The following is a 14,152-nucleotide window of genomic DNA, read 5'->3' on the forward strand; positions in this document are numbered from 1 at the left end:
GCCCCACCCTTCTCACGGGGACACTTACGCGCTTACACGACATACGGTCTACCAGATCCCTACCTATGATACATGGGGTTTCTTCTTCTACACGACAGTCGGAGCACACTACCTATTCAATTCTACCTGGACTAAGGTATTCACTGCCTACCCCCTTCAAATGTAACAATATTTTGGATATTAATATTAAAGGCAACACAAGAATAGCTTGTTTTATTTCTCGGTTAATTAGGAACCCCCGAGTTTTCATTCCGAGTCACAATGGTAATGCCAAATCAAATATATTGGGCTCTATTCACCCAATGTGCCTTCAAAATAATAAACGAGCAACCATTTCAACCAAAAACAAATTAAAGGAGTGTTGGATTATAAGCAGACACGTGAAGTAATGATGTTATTACATACAGTACACTACTGCGATCTAATGACTCAAAGAACTAAAGCTTTCTTTCCAAATTAAACGAACAATGCTTTCTACACAAAGTAAGATACCATGAACAAGTAGATTAGAGGAAAGAAAAAGGGGAGAACAAATCTGTTCAGTCCCATTCTTCTATTCAGGGCTTCAAGACAGCTGTTCACCACTACCTCAGGTTGTAAGGATCTTTTCTATCCCTATACTCTTTTTTTTTTCTTTTTTTTTTTTTTTTTGGATACTGAATCGAGGCTCGTGAAAGAGCTAACATTTACTTCACAAACAAATCGACCAGACAAACAAAATACACAAAAAGAGGGAGCGGAAGACAAGATGGGGAGAAAAGGGGAAGCACACAAACACAACATCCGAGAGCAGGGAGATGTGTGGAAGGGAGAGGGCCCGGGGGGAGGAGGCATGGGAAGGGGGGGGGAGGGGGAAGTATAAAGCACAAGGACACCAAGGACTTCCAGGACAGAAGTTGGTATTTCAAAAAGTGGAATTGGGGTGAAATTAGCAGGGGTAGAAAAGATCAAGGTTTTGGATGGGGGAAGATAAGAGATGGTGGTGAACAGCTGTTTTAAAGACTTGGAGGGTGGAGTGGGATTGAAGAGAGTGAGGGAGTTTGTTCCAGAGGCGGGAGAAAAGAGGAATGAAGGAGTGAAGGTGAGCAGAGAGTCTTGATTTTGGCAGTTTAACCAAAAGAGGGTTGCAGGCAGATCTTGTGCGACCTGTAGGAATATTTGCGGGACAGAGCCCAGAGAGAGCTGGGGGGGCAAGGCCAGAGAGGAGTCGGTAGAAGACGGAAAGACCACCAACCTGCCTGCGGTGAGTGAGTGAGAGGCCCTTGGAGTTAGCTTCATCGTGGGAGATTCCAAAAGATTCATGATCTTTTCTATCCCAAATGACCCCATTCCCAAGCACTCACTTTTTCCAGGTTATTGTTATTTCTCCTCCTTCCCACACCCACCTCTCCAACACCTCTTTTCGTTTGTTACAGTGGCATGCAAAAGTATTCACTCCCTCCAAAGTTTTCACAATTTGATGCCACCTTAACTTATTTCATGATGCATTCAAATCAAACTTAATACATAGAGTCTTCACAAACGACTCCAAAGTGATAAAGCAAAAAAAAATGCACATCAAATGTGAATAAATCAGATTAACAGAGATAATCAGATGATTCTCAGTTGCATAAGTATTCAAACCCCTTGCCTAATTAACCCTAAACCACTTCAGATAAATTATTTGTTTGAAAGGTTACATAATAAGTGTAATATGCTTCACCTGTATGTATTCAGTGGTTTAACTTAAAAATTAATCTCCCCCACTTATCTAAGGAGTTTTAAGGAGCAACTCCCTTGGTTAACCAACATGGCAAACATGAAGACCAAGGAGCTTTCCAAAGAAGTCAGACATGAAGTGGTGGATAAGCATGATTCAGGAGAGGGTCATATGAAGATTTCAAAGTCACTCACTAGCCCTTTGATTACTTTCAAATCCATCATTAAGAACTGGAAGACGTATCATTCCACCCAGACTCTACCCAGATCAGGTCACCCATCCAAACTCAGCAGCTGGGCAAGTAGGAAACTTGTTCGGGATTTCACTTTAAATCTGCTACTCTAACACTGCACATCACCCAGTCAACACAATCCCTACTGTCAAGCATGTTAGTGGCAGCATAATGTTATGGGGTTGCTTGTCATCAGAAGGGACTAGCAGGCTTATCAGGATAAAAATGACAATGGTGCAAAGTACAAGATCATCCTTGATGAAAACCTGCTTGAATCATGGATGAATCTGAAACTGGGCAGGAGATTCACATTTCAGCAGGACAATGATCTGAAGCACAAAGCTAAAGTGACACTGGAGTGGCTGAATAGAGAAAAATGTTCTTGAGTGGCCCAGTCAAAGTCCTAACTGGAAGCCAATTGAACATTTATGGTGAAACTTTAGGCTGGTTAAAAAAAAATTCCTGTTTATCATCGCCGCCCGCCCCATAAAAGTCGTCCGCCCCTAAAAATCTTTTCTTTTTTTTTTTTGCTCGCGAAGTCAGTACCGTTCCCGCTCAGTGGAAAACAGGTTCGAATTTTGTATGTGCTCGCGTACAAAGCCAAGTCTTTGTGTATGTGCTCGCGTACAAAGCCAAGTCTGAGCCAAGTTACATGTGTGCGACAGTTTGACAGAAAATGGCGTTCGTTGTTTGCCAAATTCGGCGAACGTGCAGTGTTCTAAAGGCCGAGAAGGGTTGGTGTCAAAGTGCCAGAAAATATCACTCTAGATGAACTGTATTATGAGCTCATGTCGGGAACGCTTGATGGTAAGAAATATACAGTAATACCCCGGCCTACGTCATTAATTGGTTCCATTAGCCGTGACGTAACTCGGCTTTTGACGTAAACCGGGCGTAATGCCTTAAAATGAAGACAAACACCGTAAAACTAGAGTAAATAACTGGAGGAGACTGCGGCTTCGCCCTGAATCTTTGCCGCTCCCCGTCGGGAGTCCCTCCGTTGTTTTCTATCGGTCGGGTCTTCTCCTCGAACGGGGTGACCGGCACGGACGTGTCGACCGTGAGCTGGCTTGTGTGCCGAGCGGCTCCGCGGCCCGCTTCACCACGGCGTGCTTTACCCAACGTGTCCGAGCAGTTTCACCGGTGGTCATGTCGTGTCATCTGTGACGAACGAACGAACTCAGGGTTCCGTGAACCGGCCGCCCCGGGGATCGACGCTCGCCTCCGAGTCGTAGGCGTGCCCCGTCTTTCTTCGAGCGGCCGAAGTTGCTTGCTTCTTTATTTTTGGACGATGTGATATACGCAAAAACGACGACGTACAGGCAGGCATTTGCAAATCCATGCACATGTGCACATGCACATTGCACACGTCGATCGGTTCTTTACAAGGATATGCATCAACAACAACTTGCTACTCCCTGCACCACAGATGTCAATTTCCAAACAATTTACCTACTCCCTCTACCTAACTTTAAACTAGCCTCCCCGGGTATTCGTGAAGGGGTCCATCCTCCCCCATCCACTCCTTCGCACCATGCACTCCACACCACTCAATCCACACTACTCACTCCACACACTATTTATTCCTACACACCAAGTATTCTCTCCATTTATCCACTTGCACCCCATGCAAGTCAATCACTCAACACCATTACACATGTCCTCAATACACCACTCATACACTTTCTCTGGTCATCCCAGACCATTGCCTCATTTCACCAAGTTCAACGATAACCAGATTCTCACACACACAACCATTCTCGACCAATGCCTCATTTCACCAAGTTCATTCCAAAGATCCTCATTCAATTCCTCATTTGCACCTAAAGCTCATCCTCATACTCACACACATGATACACCAACATACACCAAGAGCGGCTTTAGCTTGAAGTCGCCGGTGCAATTACCCCCAAGCATTAGCGTTAGCCGCTCCTTCGCGACTTTGTAGCCTGGCATGGTCTTCTCCTCCTTTGAGATAAAGGAGATGATGATGTAGGAGTGACGTAAAGTCGCACATAATGACGTTCGCTGAACTGAAATTTACTCTAGAAGAGTGGCGTAAAGTCGGATTTGACGTAGGTCGAAATGGCGTAAAACGGGGTATGACTGTAACCGTTTTAATGTACGTTGTTGTTGTTGTTGTGGTTGTTGTTGAATATTTAGTGTGCGGGTTTTCCCCCTCGCTCGCCATTTACGTGGACCGCAAAGTTTTGCTCCTGATAAATGGGGTGTGCGCTTCCTTATTTTATTCATAAAGAATGGTGGGAAATGTTGGACTCCAGTTCTGTTCTAAACTAAAATCTGTCGATATATCTGTACTGGGATCCCAGATCTGTATTTCTAGTTTTCATTCCCGGGTGGTTCAAAATTCCAAACCAAATCCAGACTTGGAAAAAACAGAATTTCTGACAGTACAAAACACTGAGACTGATGAATACTTGCAATTATTTAATAGTTGTGAAAGGATGTGTGTGTGTGTGTGTGTGTGTGTGTGTGTGTGTGTGTGTGTGTGTGGGGGGGGGGGGGGCGGGGGGAGGTGCTCATTTTTTCAATGTACCATTTTTCCCCACATTTTTGTTGTTTGAACCTCGATGTTTGTGGCTTGGTTGATAGGTAAACAGTATAGTAGACAAATATGCAAGTATATTTTTAATATAGTGATTTTTCTTTTTCAGGTGTACCAATTGAGGACAAGGTGTACCAATTGAGGAAACCAATGGAGTGGTAAACATCTCAGTGGGAGATAAAAAGATTATGACCCATGTTGCAGCTAGAGATTCAACATTGGCAGATGTCATCAATACCCTTGGAAATTTCATTGAGTTCGTTATTACTGTCCTGGATCAGCCAAACCAACAGAAGATCAAGGAACATAATGCTTTCGATGTCATGATGGCAGCAGCAAGGAACGCCAATCATCGACCACTTATACTTGATCCACCTAGAAACAAGAAAGACCAACTAAAAAATGATGTGATTGGTTGGCTGGACAGAAATGGTGTTGGTTGGTCACTTCAAAACGTAGCCTCTCTGGGTTCGAAATTTGTGAACACGCTGGCTGATGCAATGTGGTACATCGATAGCAATCACTCAACTCTGGAGACTCGCAGTTGTGGAGTACCCGAATTACTCTCGCATTTCCAAGGATACAATAAACCTGTGGAGAGGAAACGAAAGAAGATTGATGCCAACTCACTACAATATGCAGATGTAGCTGCCACATCCGGCTCCTCGTTCGATCTGGCCTCCCATGGCTTCATGAGAACTGAGCAGTGGAAACCAATTTTCGAGGCCATATTGAAGCTGGGGAACAATTTGAGAAAATATGCAGATTACCTCAAACAAACAAACACAGCAATGCACGAGCACCATACAAAAATGAACCGACAGGTCAATGAGAAGGAACAATGGGATATTCTGTCACCAGTGACCGTGATCAAGCCAACCTATCAGACGAGATACAAAACTCTCATTGAAGCCATATCTCGCACAGAAATGTATGATGTCATTTGTGTGAATGAACATGCACCATCAGAGCCAAAGCAGAAATATACCTACCTTCACGAAATAAAGATGCCAGTTCGATGTGTATTGTACATGTATACAGGCTCAAAAGAAAATCTGACCTTCATCTGGAAAATTCCCATTGACGCGGACAAATATTTGATTGAAAAGAATCAGAAGATCCTGGATGAAATAAGACAGTCTCTTCCCCAGTACCACACACGTGCAATGAGAAAAGCTTTCGTTGACCAATTTGGGAGAGTAACAACATGCAAGCCTGCTATCTTGGGAGAAGCCTATCGACGTTTGACTGGAGATCGAGCGGCTGCGAACAGTCTCGAAAGAAGCAGAGGTAGACAAGCGCATCTCTGATCTACTTGAATTAGAAGATGAGGATCTCGTATGTGATCTTCGACTGTTAAACAGTGGGAGACCATTGCAGTACAACAATTTACTTGAAGCCTGTAGAACGTACATCTCGCATACGTTAGAAACAGCTGTTGACGAACGGCGACATGATGAGGTTGACAAATCAGGTGACCTCGTTACTCATCTTGCCACAGCTATGAATACCAGACACCTCTATAATGAAGTTTTGAATACCCTTCCAGAAGGAAGCCCTGTTCCGTCCCTCCAGTGGTTAAGGTTACAGTTTTGGCCAAGACGGTGTAACACACTGGCTTCATTGAGGTACCAAGGTACTTTGAAAATCAGATTTATGGTTCAAGCTCGACAATTTCGTCACACCCATGAGGATTGTCACTATGTATCTGCCTTGTTCAGATACCAGAGAGAGTTCGCAGTAAGGTACAGAAACCATTCAACGTTCGTTTGCTGTGATGACAAGCACAGTGTTAAAGTGGGGGAGCCTGGTTTCCCCGTTGCTGCGGCTGAGCGTGGTAAGGAGGTTCTCGTGTCCATGGAATAAACATTCGAGGTTGGAGACCACGATTTTACCAAACTTACAATAATTCCATCAGTCCATTTTCGTGTCAACATTCCGGAGGAGAGTTCCGGTCCAGGATCGTTTTACACCGGAAAGGTTTCTGTTGGTCTGAAAAACAGTTGCTTCGAGCCATCATCAGGTCTTCGACATGCAACTGAGCTGAAACAAATACTCAACCAGCTCAATGACGACAAGCCGATTCTACTTCTGTACACAGACGGTGGTCCACCGACCAACCTACCTTTTGACCAAATGTGCTCTTTTGGCTTTATTTCTTCAAAATGACCTGGACTACTTGCTAGCTGTAAGAACACCACCATATCATAGCTGGAAGAATCCCGCAGAGCGCATAATGTCAGTTATGAACTGTGCCCTACAGAGCATTGGTATGATGAGATCTGTCATGGATATGGAGGATCAACTAAAAGCCTGCAAGAAGATGAAAGATATTTGAAAGCTCACAGAGAAGAATCCTGCAATAAAACAAACAATCTCTGATTCCTTGCAACAACCAATAACCCTGTTGAGTAAACTGCTGATGGCACTTCAAATAAAAGACGAGCCTTTCTATGTCTTTCCGGCAGCTGATTCCACAGATTTGGATACACTTTGGAAGAATGTACTAAAGATAGACGATACGTTACGAAGGGCAGATACAACCATGAAATCCATTGAAGGCAAACCTGCAATCACCAACTTTCTGAAAAGTCATTGCCAGTCGAGCCACTACTCTTTCAGCGTTAAGAAATGTGGAGATGCAGCCTGTAACATCTGCAAACCACCCAGGTTACCAACAGGTGTTTAACTCACTCCATCACTTGCCAGATCCAGAGCCATCAGACACAGAACACTACAAAGCATTCGATGAAGTCTATGGGACTCAAACTAGTGAAAAGTTCCGTCCATCTTTGAAGACAAAACAGACGAAAAAACATGGCATTCCTTTTGCACCAAGTGGCCACCATGCAAAGAACACTGGTGTCGTTGTGCAGTGTGATGAATGCGAGAAATGGCGCTGTCTGTACAGTAAGAAGAAACTCACCAAGGTACAACGCGAACAGATTGAACATGTCCTTACTGATATCATTTACACGTGTGGCTCGAACTTCGCCGATCTGCAGGAGACCAATGAGGCAAACATCTTCAATAATGCTCTCATGATAAAGCCGGACAAAATGGACGACACCAGGAACGAAGTTTCACTGAGCTATTTATTTCTAGCTCAACTCAAAAGCACTGAAAAGCCCGATAGAACGGGCGGCAATTGATTGACCTTTCACCGAAGCAGAATGCAGCGTCGCATTCTGCTTCGGTGATTGACCTTTGCAATCTGCACTCCATGACTGCAGAAGCCGCTATGGTTCCAATCAATGCCGACGAGTGCAACTTATCTGTTGACGTTTCCTTTCAAGGCCACAGTTTTTGCACCACAAGGACAGCCGCAGTCAATCCTCAAGTGACCTTAGATTGACAGGCCTTATATGATAACCGCCATGTTTTTTCCTGCTGAGTCAAGGGGATTTCTTGTAAATAAGTACGCTTCCCAGACATTGTACCTGATGGCAACCAGGACTGCTCGTGATAACAGACAGCTAGCCATTCGTCAATTTGAGCATGCAGTTGACTTCGCTGCAAATCTTCTTGCTCATTGAATATGTTCAGTTTCTGCCGCAAATAGATCAAATAAAACAGCTGTTCACCACCATCTCTTATCTTCCCCCATCCAAAACCTTGATCTTTTCTACCCCCGTTAATTCACCCCAGATCCATTTTTCTGAAATACCGACTTCTTTATAATAATAATAATAATTCATTTATTTTGTATAGCGCTTTTCATGAAGCCCAAAGGCGCTTCCTGGAAGTCCTAGCTGTGTCTATGTGTTTTTTTGTTGTTGGTTTTTTACCTCCCACACCCCCCACCCCCTTCCCACGCCTCCTCCCCCCAAGCCCTCTCCCTCCCACAGATCTCCCGATGTCTTTGCTCTCAAATGTTGTACTTGTGTGCTCTCCCCGTCTCTCCATCTTGTCTCCTGCTCCCTTTATTTCGGCTTATGTGTCCGTTTGTTTGTTTTTGTCATTAATGTTGGTTCTTACACGAGCCTCGATCTTGCATACAAAAAAAAATCAAAAAAATCAGTGCAAGACTAATCTGGAAATTCTAAACTCCAAGCAAAATTAAACCTTTCAGGGCATTAACAAAGCTTATTTTCTGCCACTTGGCAGGCCCACATCACTAACTTCATATATGCTTCATGTTTATTGAGCGAGGCACATAATTCACTGCCAAGAAGTCTGAAGTATTTGGAATTAAGCTGCTTTCTTTCAAAGTAAAAAAAAGTGAAGCACTACCTTCTTTACAGCACATACGTAGAGGATCCACCTCTGCAGTCTTATCTTAAATGATAGTGTCGACTGTACCTGAAACAATGCTGGGTTATTACTCCCGTGCAAGTCGCCATTGTAAATTGCACTTTGTTGGCAAGGTGGAGCGTTATAATTGGCCGAGTTTGTAATGAGCACCATGTGCTTGCTGCACTAAGTGTGCCTCTGGTTTTTACAGTCGCAAACGATTCGCATCAGGAAATGGAAGCTTTTCAGTGCAATCCGCCGCAATATCACGACATGGGGCTTCCACATTATTACGCCAGGGTATGTTATGTTCTTGCGAGATTTTGTGCAATACGTGACTAGTTTAACAATGCTTTGTGTATTTCTTAATAATATGGAATCAGGCCACAGTTAATATGAAAGTTGCCATGAGTGTCCCCATCGCACCGCAGGCCCTACCTTCCTTGTAATAAATGAACTCGGTATCACGCTTCACGTCAGAGCGACCTGTTTGAAACTAATTTCAAAGCTGGCTTTTCTCCTTCACACGTTTGCAATATTCTCAATGTTCTTGCAGAATTAAAGATGGCGTTATATGAACATGACTTATTCAGGTTTTTCAACCGTGATATCTGAGCAGTACTCTCGAGCATATTTCAATTTTATAGAAATAATACTTTGCAAGTATCATTTTGGCAAGTATCAAGTGTTTGATTTGATGTGAAACACCTGGTGTTTCATAGTCAGGGCGAGGTATCAACAATCTCTGTGCCCTCCCTCGAATAGAAGTTAAACTGGGGGTCACGTCTGCCAGCATTAGTTGGTGGATGTCAAAGATCCCACAGTGTCTTTCGTGAAGAGTAGGTGAGCTAGCACTGGCACTCTATAGGGGCACTGGCACTGGCACTTAGGAAGTAACTGTGCAATTATTTTATGTACCTTGTCTCAATATGCATGTGGGTCAGCCGGGCTTGTCTCAATTCGAAGGAAGGCAAGTCCATTGCAAAGGCCTATGCTGGCATTGCATCAGAGATGCTTTTTTTTACCTGTCTCCTGCCTCCATCAGGGTTGGAACCCAGACGAGACAGCTCAATAGCAAGAACACTCCCAACTGAACTATGAAAGATTGTAGCAATTGTTATCAATTAATAAAGCTTGGAGACTGATAAAGACACCATGTTTTCAGGTTCTAGGAACCGAGTGGCATGGCACTGGCATCATTGCAGCAACTGTGGAGCAGGATCTTATCAAGCTTGTTGCTGCAGAAGAACAGCACAACATCACAGTGAATATACAAACCACCGCTGGGGCCAGAGTGCTTAGCAGGTAAATATAACATAACGCATTCAACAAGCATAGAATACCTTCATTTTAATGAATCCATTTGCACTTTGAATCATAACACAGAATTTTATAAATTATTGCTGCAATTATTCTCTAATAACAGAGCTGAAAAGGCCATTGTGTTTTATGATGAGGGTTTTTTATTATTATTATTATTATTATTATTATTATTATTGGTAGTAGTAGTGGCAGTAGTAGTATTATTAATTAGTAGTCGTATTTGAAGGAGATGGGACAATCATTGTTATTTGCTAATCTGGAGTGGGATATTTTTGTTTTGAAGTGGCTTACAAAACATTTAGGCTTTTTGCTCATGTCCTTTCAATTCAAAGGATGCTGCAAGACGGAAAGGTTCTAGATACCAAAACACCATATATACCTCAAAGGCAAGGGTACAAGTTGGGTGCAGGCTCATGGTGATGCATGTTTAAGCAGACTACGACACTTATTCCTGGTGTAACCGGCTATAGAGAATCGCTCTGACTCTGGGTCAGAGCTCTATCTTCAAAACGGTGGTTGGTGGTTCAAACCCAACCCTGGCTGAGTTATGATGTTATGACCATGATGCTCAGCATTTAGAAAAGATAGAGCAAGGTTGGCAACCATTGTGCAGGCTTTATGGGCCTACTGGCCTCCTACTACGTTGAAATTGTTGTAAAGTACTCATTTTTACGCAGGATGCTCATATACGTCACTTGTAGATGTGAGGAGGGGAATCCTAATCCTAATTTTGACGAGGCGTCAACCCCAAGGCATCTGCGATGGGTTTTTTATATTTAAAAAAAGAGGATGAGGCTATAAAAGAGCAGCAATCAGAGGATGTAAGGTTACTGGCTGTTTTAGCAGGTGTGTCAAAATGAACTAGAACGGCATTCAGTAGGGAGCATAACTCCGCCAGGCTGAACAGTTTACGTTTTGTATCCCACCGGATAGACTGGATCTGAACCAAAATGGAATCAGATTCTTCTTGTCACCTAACCAACTCAAATCCACCTAGTTTTGTCATAAGTCGTCCACAACTTTTTGAAATCTCATACTATATAATTTATTTCGTGCTATAACTCAATGGTGATGAATCACTTATAAACATTTAAAAATTATCGTATCTAGATTCGCATCTTCACCAAAATCGAATCGATTGGACCTTGTCACACACCCAACCTGTCCACCAATTTTGGCCAAATCCATCCACGTTTTAAGGTATTGTGCTATACAGTACATTATATCGTTTTTTGCCCTACAGTATCTCTCTCAATGGTGAAAAATCACTTTACAATTCTCAGATCCAAATCCGGATCCTTACAAAAACCGAATCATTTAGTTCATGTCACATATCCAACCTCTCCACCCAATTTCATCCGAATCCATCCACAATTTCCTGAGATATTCTGTTCACAAACAAACAGACAAACAAGAAAGAGTCGTGCAGAGCACGATACTTGCAAAATCCACCCTCACCCACCTCCTCCCCTCCCACCCCAAAAGAAAAGTTGCCATGAAGTCATAAAATTGTCAATTTCATTAACATTAAAATTGACGATCTTAATTATAGCTCGGGTCAATTGGATGAAAATTGATCTTTGTTCAGATAAAAATTTATGATTTTAGAAAGTTAAGGTCAAAGTTGACCTTGAGTTGAGCTTTGACCTTTTCAGCTCAAAAATAGTTGTTTTCCCAATTCAGTAACTCAATATGGAAATGCTGTTCAACGTTCAAGTCAATTGGATGAAAAATGACAATTGTAGCAATTTGACCTCAAGATGACATTTAACCTTTGACCTTAAAATCAATAGGCTTCTCAGTTGTGACTATCTCTACAACTTGGTAAAGTTTCACGACGATCGGTTTAGAATTGTGACCTGTAGGTGAGACAGACAGACACACAAACAAGAAAGATGTTGTGCATAACACGATACTTGTGAAATCCCTAAAATAAGTTCTTGACCTTTTGGCCTATGTTGACCTCTAAAGTAATTGGTGCTTGAATTCAGTGACCAGATATGCCAAATCATCTTCAAATTTCAAGTGAATCTGATGAAAATTGACGATTTAAGAAATTTGGCATGTGTTGACCTTTAGACCTCAAAAATAATTCGTGGTTGAATTCAGTGACCTGATATGTAAATCCTCTTCAAATTTCATGTCATTTGGATGAAAATTGACGATTTTAGAAACTTCACCTAAGTTGTTGACCTTTGGCCTATGTTGACCTTTTGACCTCAAAATCAAAAGGTTTCTTTCTTAAGACAAACTCTACTATTTGGTGAAGATTCGTAAAGATCAGTTTAATATTGTTACCTGTAGGCGATTGATCTCCAAACAGACAGACAGACAGACAGACAGACAGAATAATGTACGAGACCAACCAATATACTGGAAAAATCTTTGATTTTGCAAGTAACAAACAGACAGGTGAAAACGTAACCTCCATCCTCCTTTGGTGGTGGAGGTATATATTGTTGTGGATTTGAGAATCTTGTTTTTTTTGTGTAAATATCACCCTCGGTAAAGTGTAATGAATACTTGTAAATATCTCCGGTTGGTGTGTAAAGGTCACAGGTCGTCCTCCTAGTTACTCCATATACATACACGTAGCAAATCATATACCCTTCTAAATAGTTATCTCCTTATTCTATGTAGTTGAAGGCTCTGTTCCCACTAGTTGACACTGCATTGCATCAGATGACATAAGGGAGTTAGTTCCCTTCCATATCCCAAAGCCTCCGTCGCCAACTGCATTGGGCGGTTTTCTGCATTTGCCGCCATTGCCATGTGCCGTACCTCGGAGAAGAAAGGCGTGTCTCCACCTCGTCATCAAAGGGTGGAGCCAGGAGAGCCCTTGCCGACCAACCAAACACCAAGGGTTTGGCTTGAGAGGGCGGAGAGAGAACGATCGGGGAGGTTCGCGAAGGTTTGAGGGTGTGGCCTATATAACCCGCGGTGGGACACCCCAGGACAGGAGATGAGCCCTTGGAGAGCACGCGATGCACCTGAGAAGAGCTGCGTGATCCAGGAGATGAGGGAGGGATGTCCCATGAGCTTTGAACCATCGCAGCTTTAACCACTACAGCTTTGAGCTTTGACGGCAGCTTCGACCGTGGCCGCGAAGGAACGCCGCCGGCGAAACCGATCGAGAAGGGGCGGCGGCTGCTCACTCCCGGCCAGAACCGTGCTCCGGTTCCAGTTGAACCTTCCTCTCCTTCCAGCCAATCGTTCCTGCCTTCATCCCCCATTCGTGTGAATCTGCTTGTCGTCTGTCTTTTGTCTTGTCCTGGGGTTAAGTAAGACTGAATAGGTAAGCTAGTAATTGCACTGTGTCTTCTGGTCCTTCCATTCTTTCTGTCTTTATTTTATTATCATTCCTCCTCCTTGGTTTCTTTTGACTTGTAAATAGTAGTAATAAATTATATTTGTATTTCCTACCTTCGTTCTTCTTCTTCATTCACATCCGTTTCGTCCTTGTCTTTTCCCTCATTGAATACCTGTGGCGCGATTTTGGCCAACGTTTCAGGATCGGGTTTAGTCTGTGGTAATGGCTCAAACGTCGTGTTGCTAACACCGCTCGGCAATTATAACATCTAAAACCGGGGTTCGAGGGGGAGTCCCTCCCTTGCTCGTGGTCAGGAGTGGCACTGAGGTCCTTGGGACTTTTTGTAGACCAAATACCCTGGCTGCTCCCGACCGGGAGGAGCGTTGGGACCCCAGGACTCACGTCGGTCAGTCACGGACAAGGGGATTAATCCCCCCTTCTTAAGGGGAAAAAGGCCGACGGAGAGATCCACAACAATATCATCTAAGTTGAAAAATATCGATGTTACCTTTTGGTAGAAAGGTGGTTCATAATTGTTTAGCGAGAATGATGAATGAAAGGTGGTCCTTTCACGAAAACTCCCGCGATCAACTCAATCAAATACAGTAATGTGAAAAAGAACATGAAACTTTCCAACCGTGTGATGTATGCATGCTCTCATCATGAATGGTCCTCTCGGTGAACGAGACAAGCCAATCAGACTGCGACCATGTGATGCATGCATGCTCTCATCATGAATGGTCCTCTCGGTAAACGAGGCAAGCCAATCAGACTGCGATCATGTGATGC

The 14,152-nt window shown here is 43.3% G+C and overlaps 1 protein-coding gene across 2 annotated transcripts in view; it reads left to right on the forward strand.

Annotated features, from left to right (window-relative positions):
- Positions 1-14,152, forward strand: part of LOC137415686 (microsomal triglyceride transfer protein-like) — a 295,927-nt gene that overhangs the window by 76,237 nt on the left and 205,538 nt on the right. For both annotated transcript variants that reach the window (XM_078783199.1, XM_078783200.1), the window contains one exon: positions 9,896-10,035. In XM_078783199.1, the coding sequence (XP_078639325.1) occupies positions 9,896-10,035 (140 nt within the window). The remainder of the gene's footprint in view (positions 1-9,895; positions 10,036-14,152) is intronic.

This window comes from Myxine glutinosa, chromosome 8, assembly GCF_964187855.1.
Source record: "Myxine glutinosa chromosome 8, kmMyxGlut1.1, whole genome shotgun sequence".
Lineage (NCBI taxonomy): Eukaryota > Metazoa > Chordata > Myxini > Myxiniformes > Myxinidae > Myxine > Myxine glutinosa.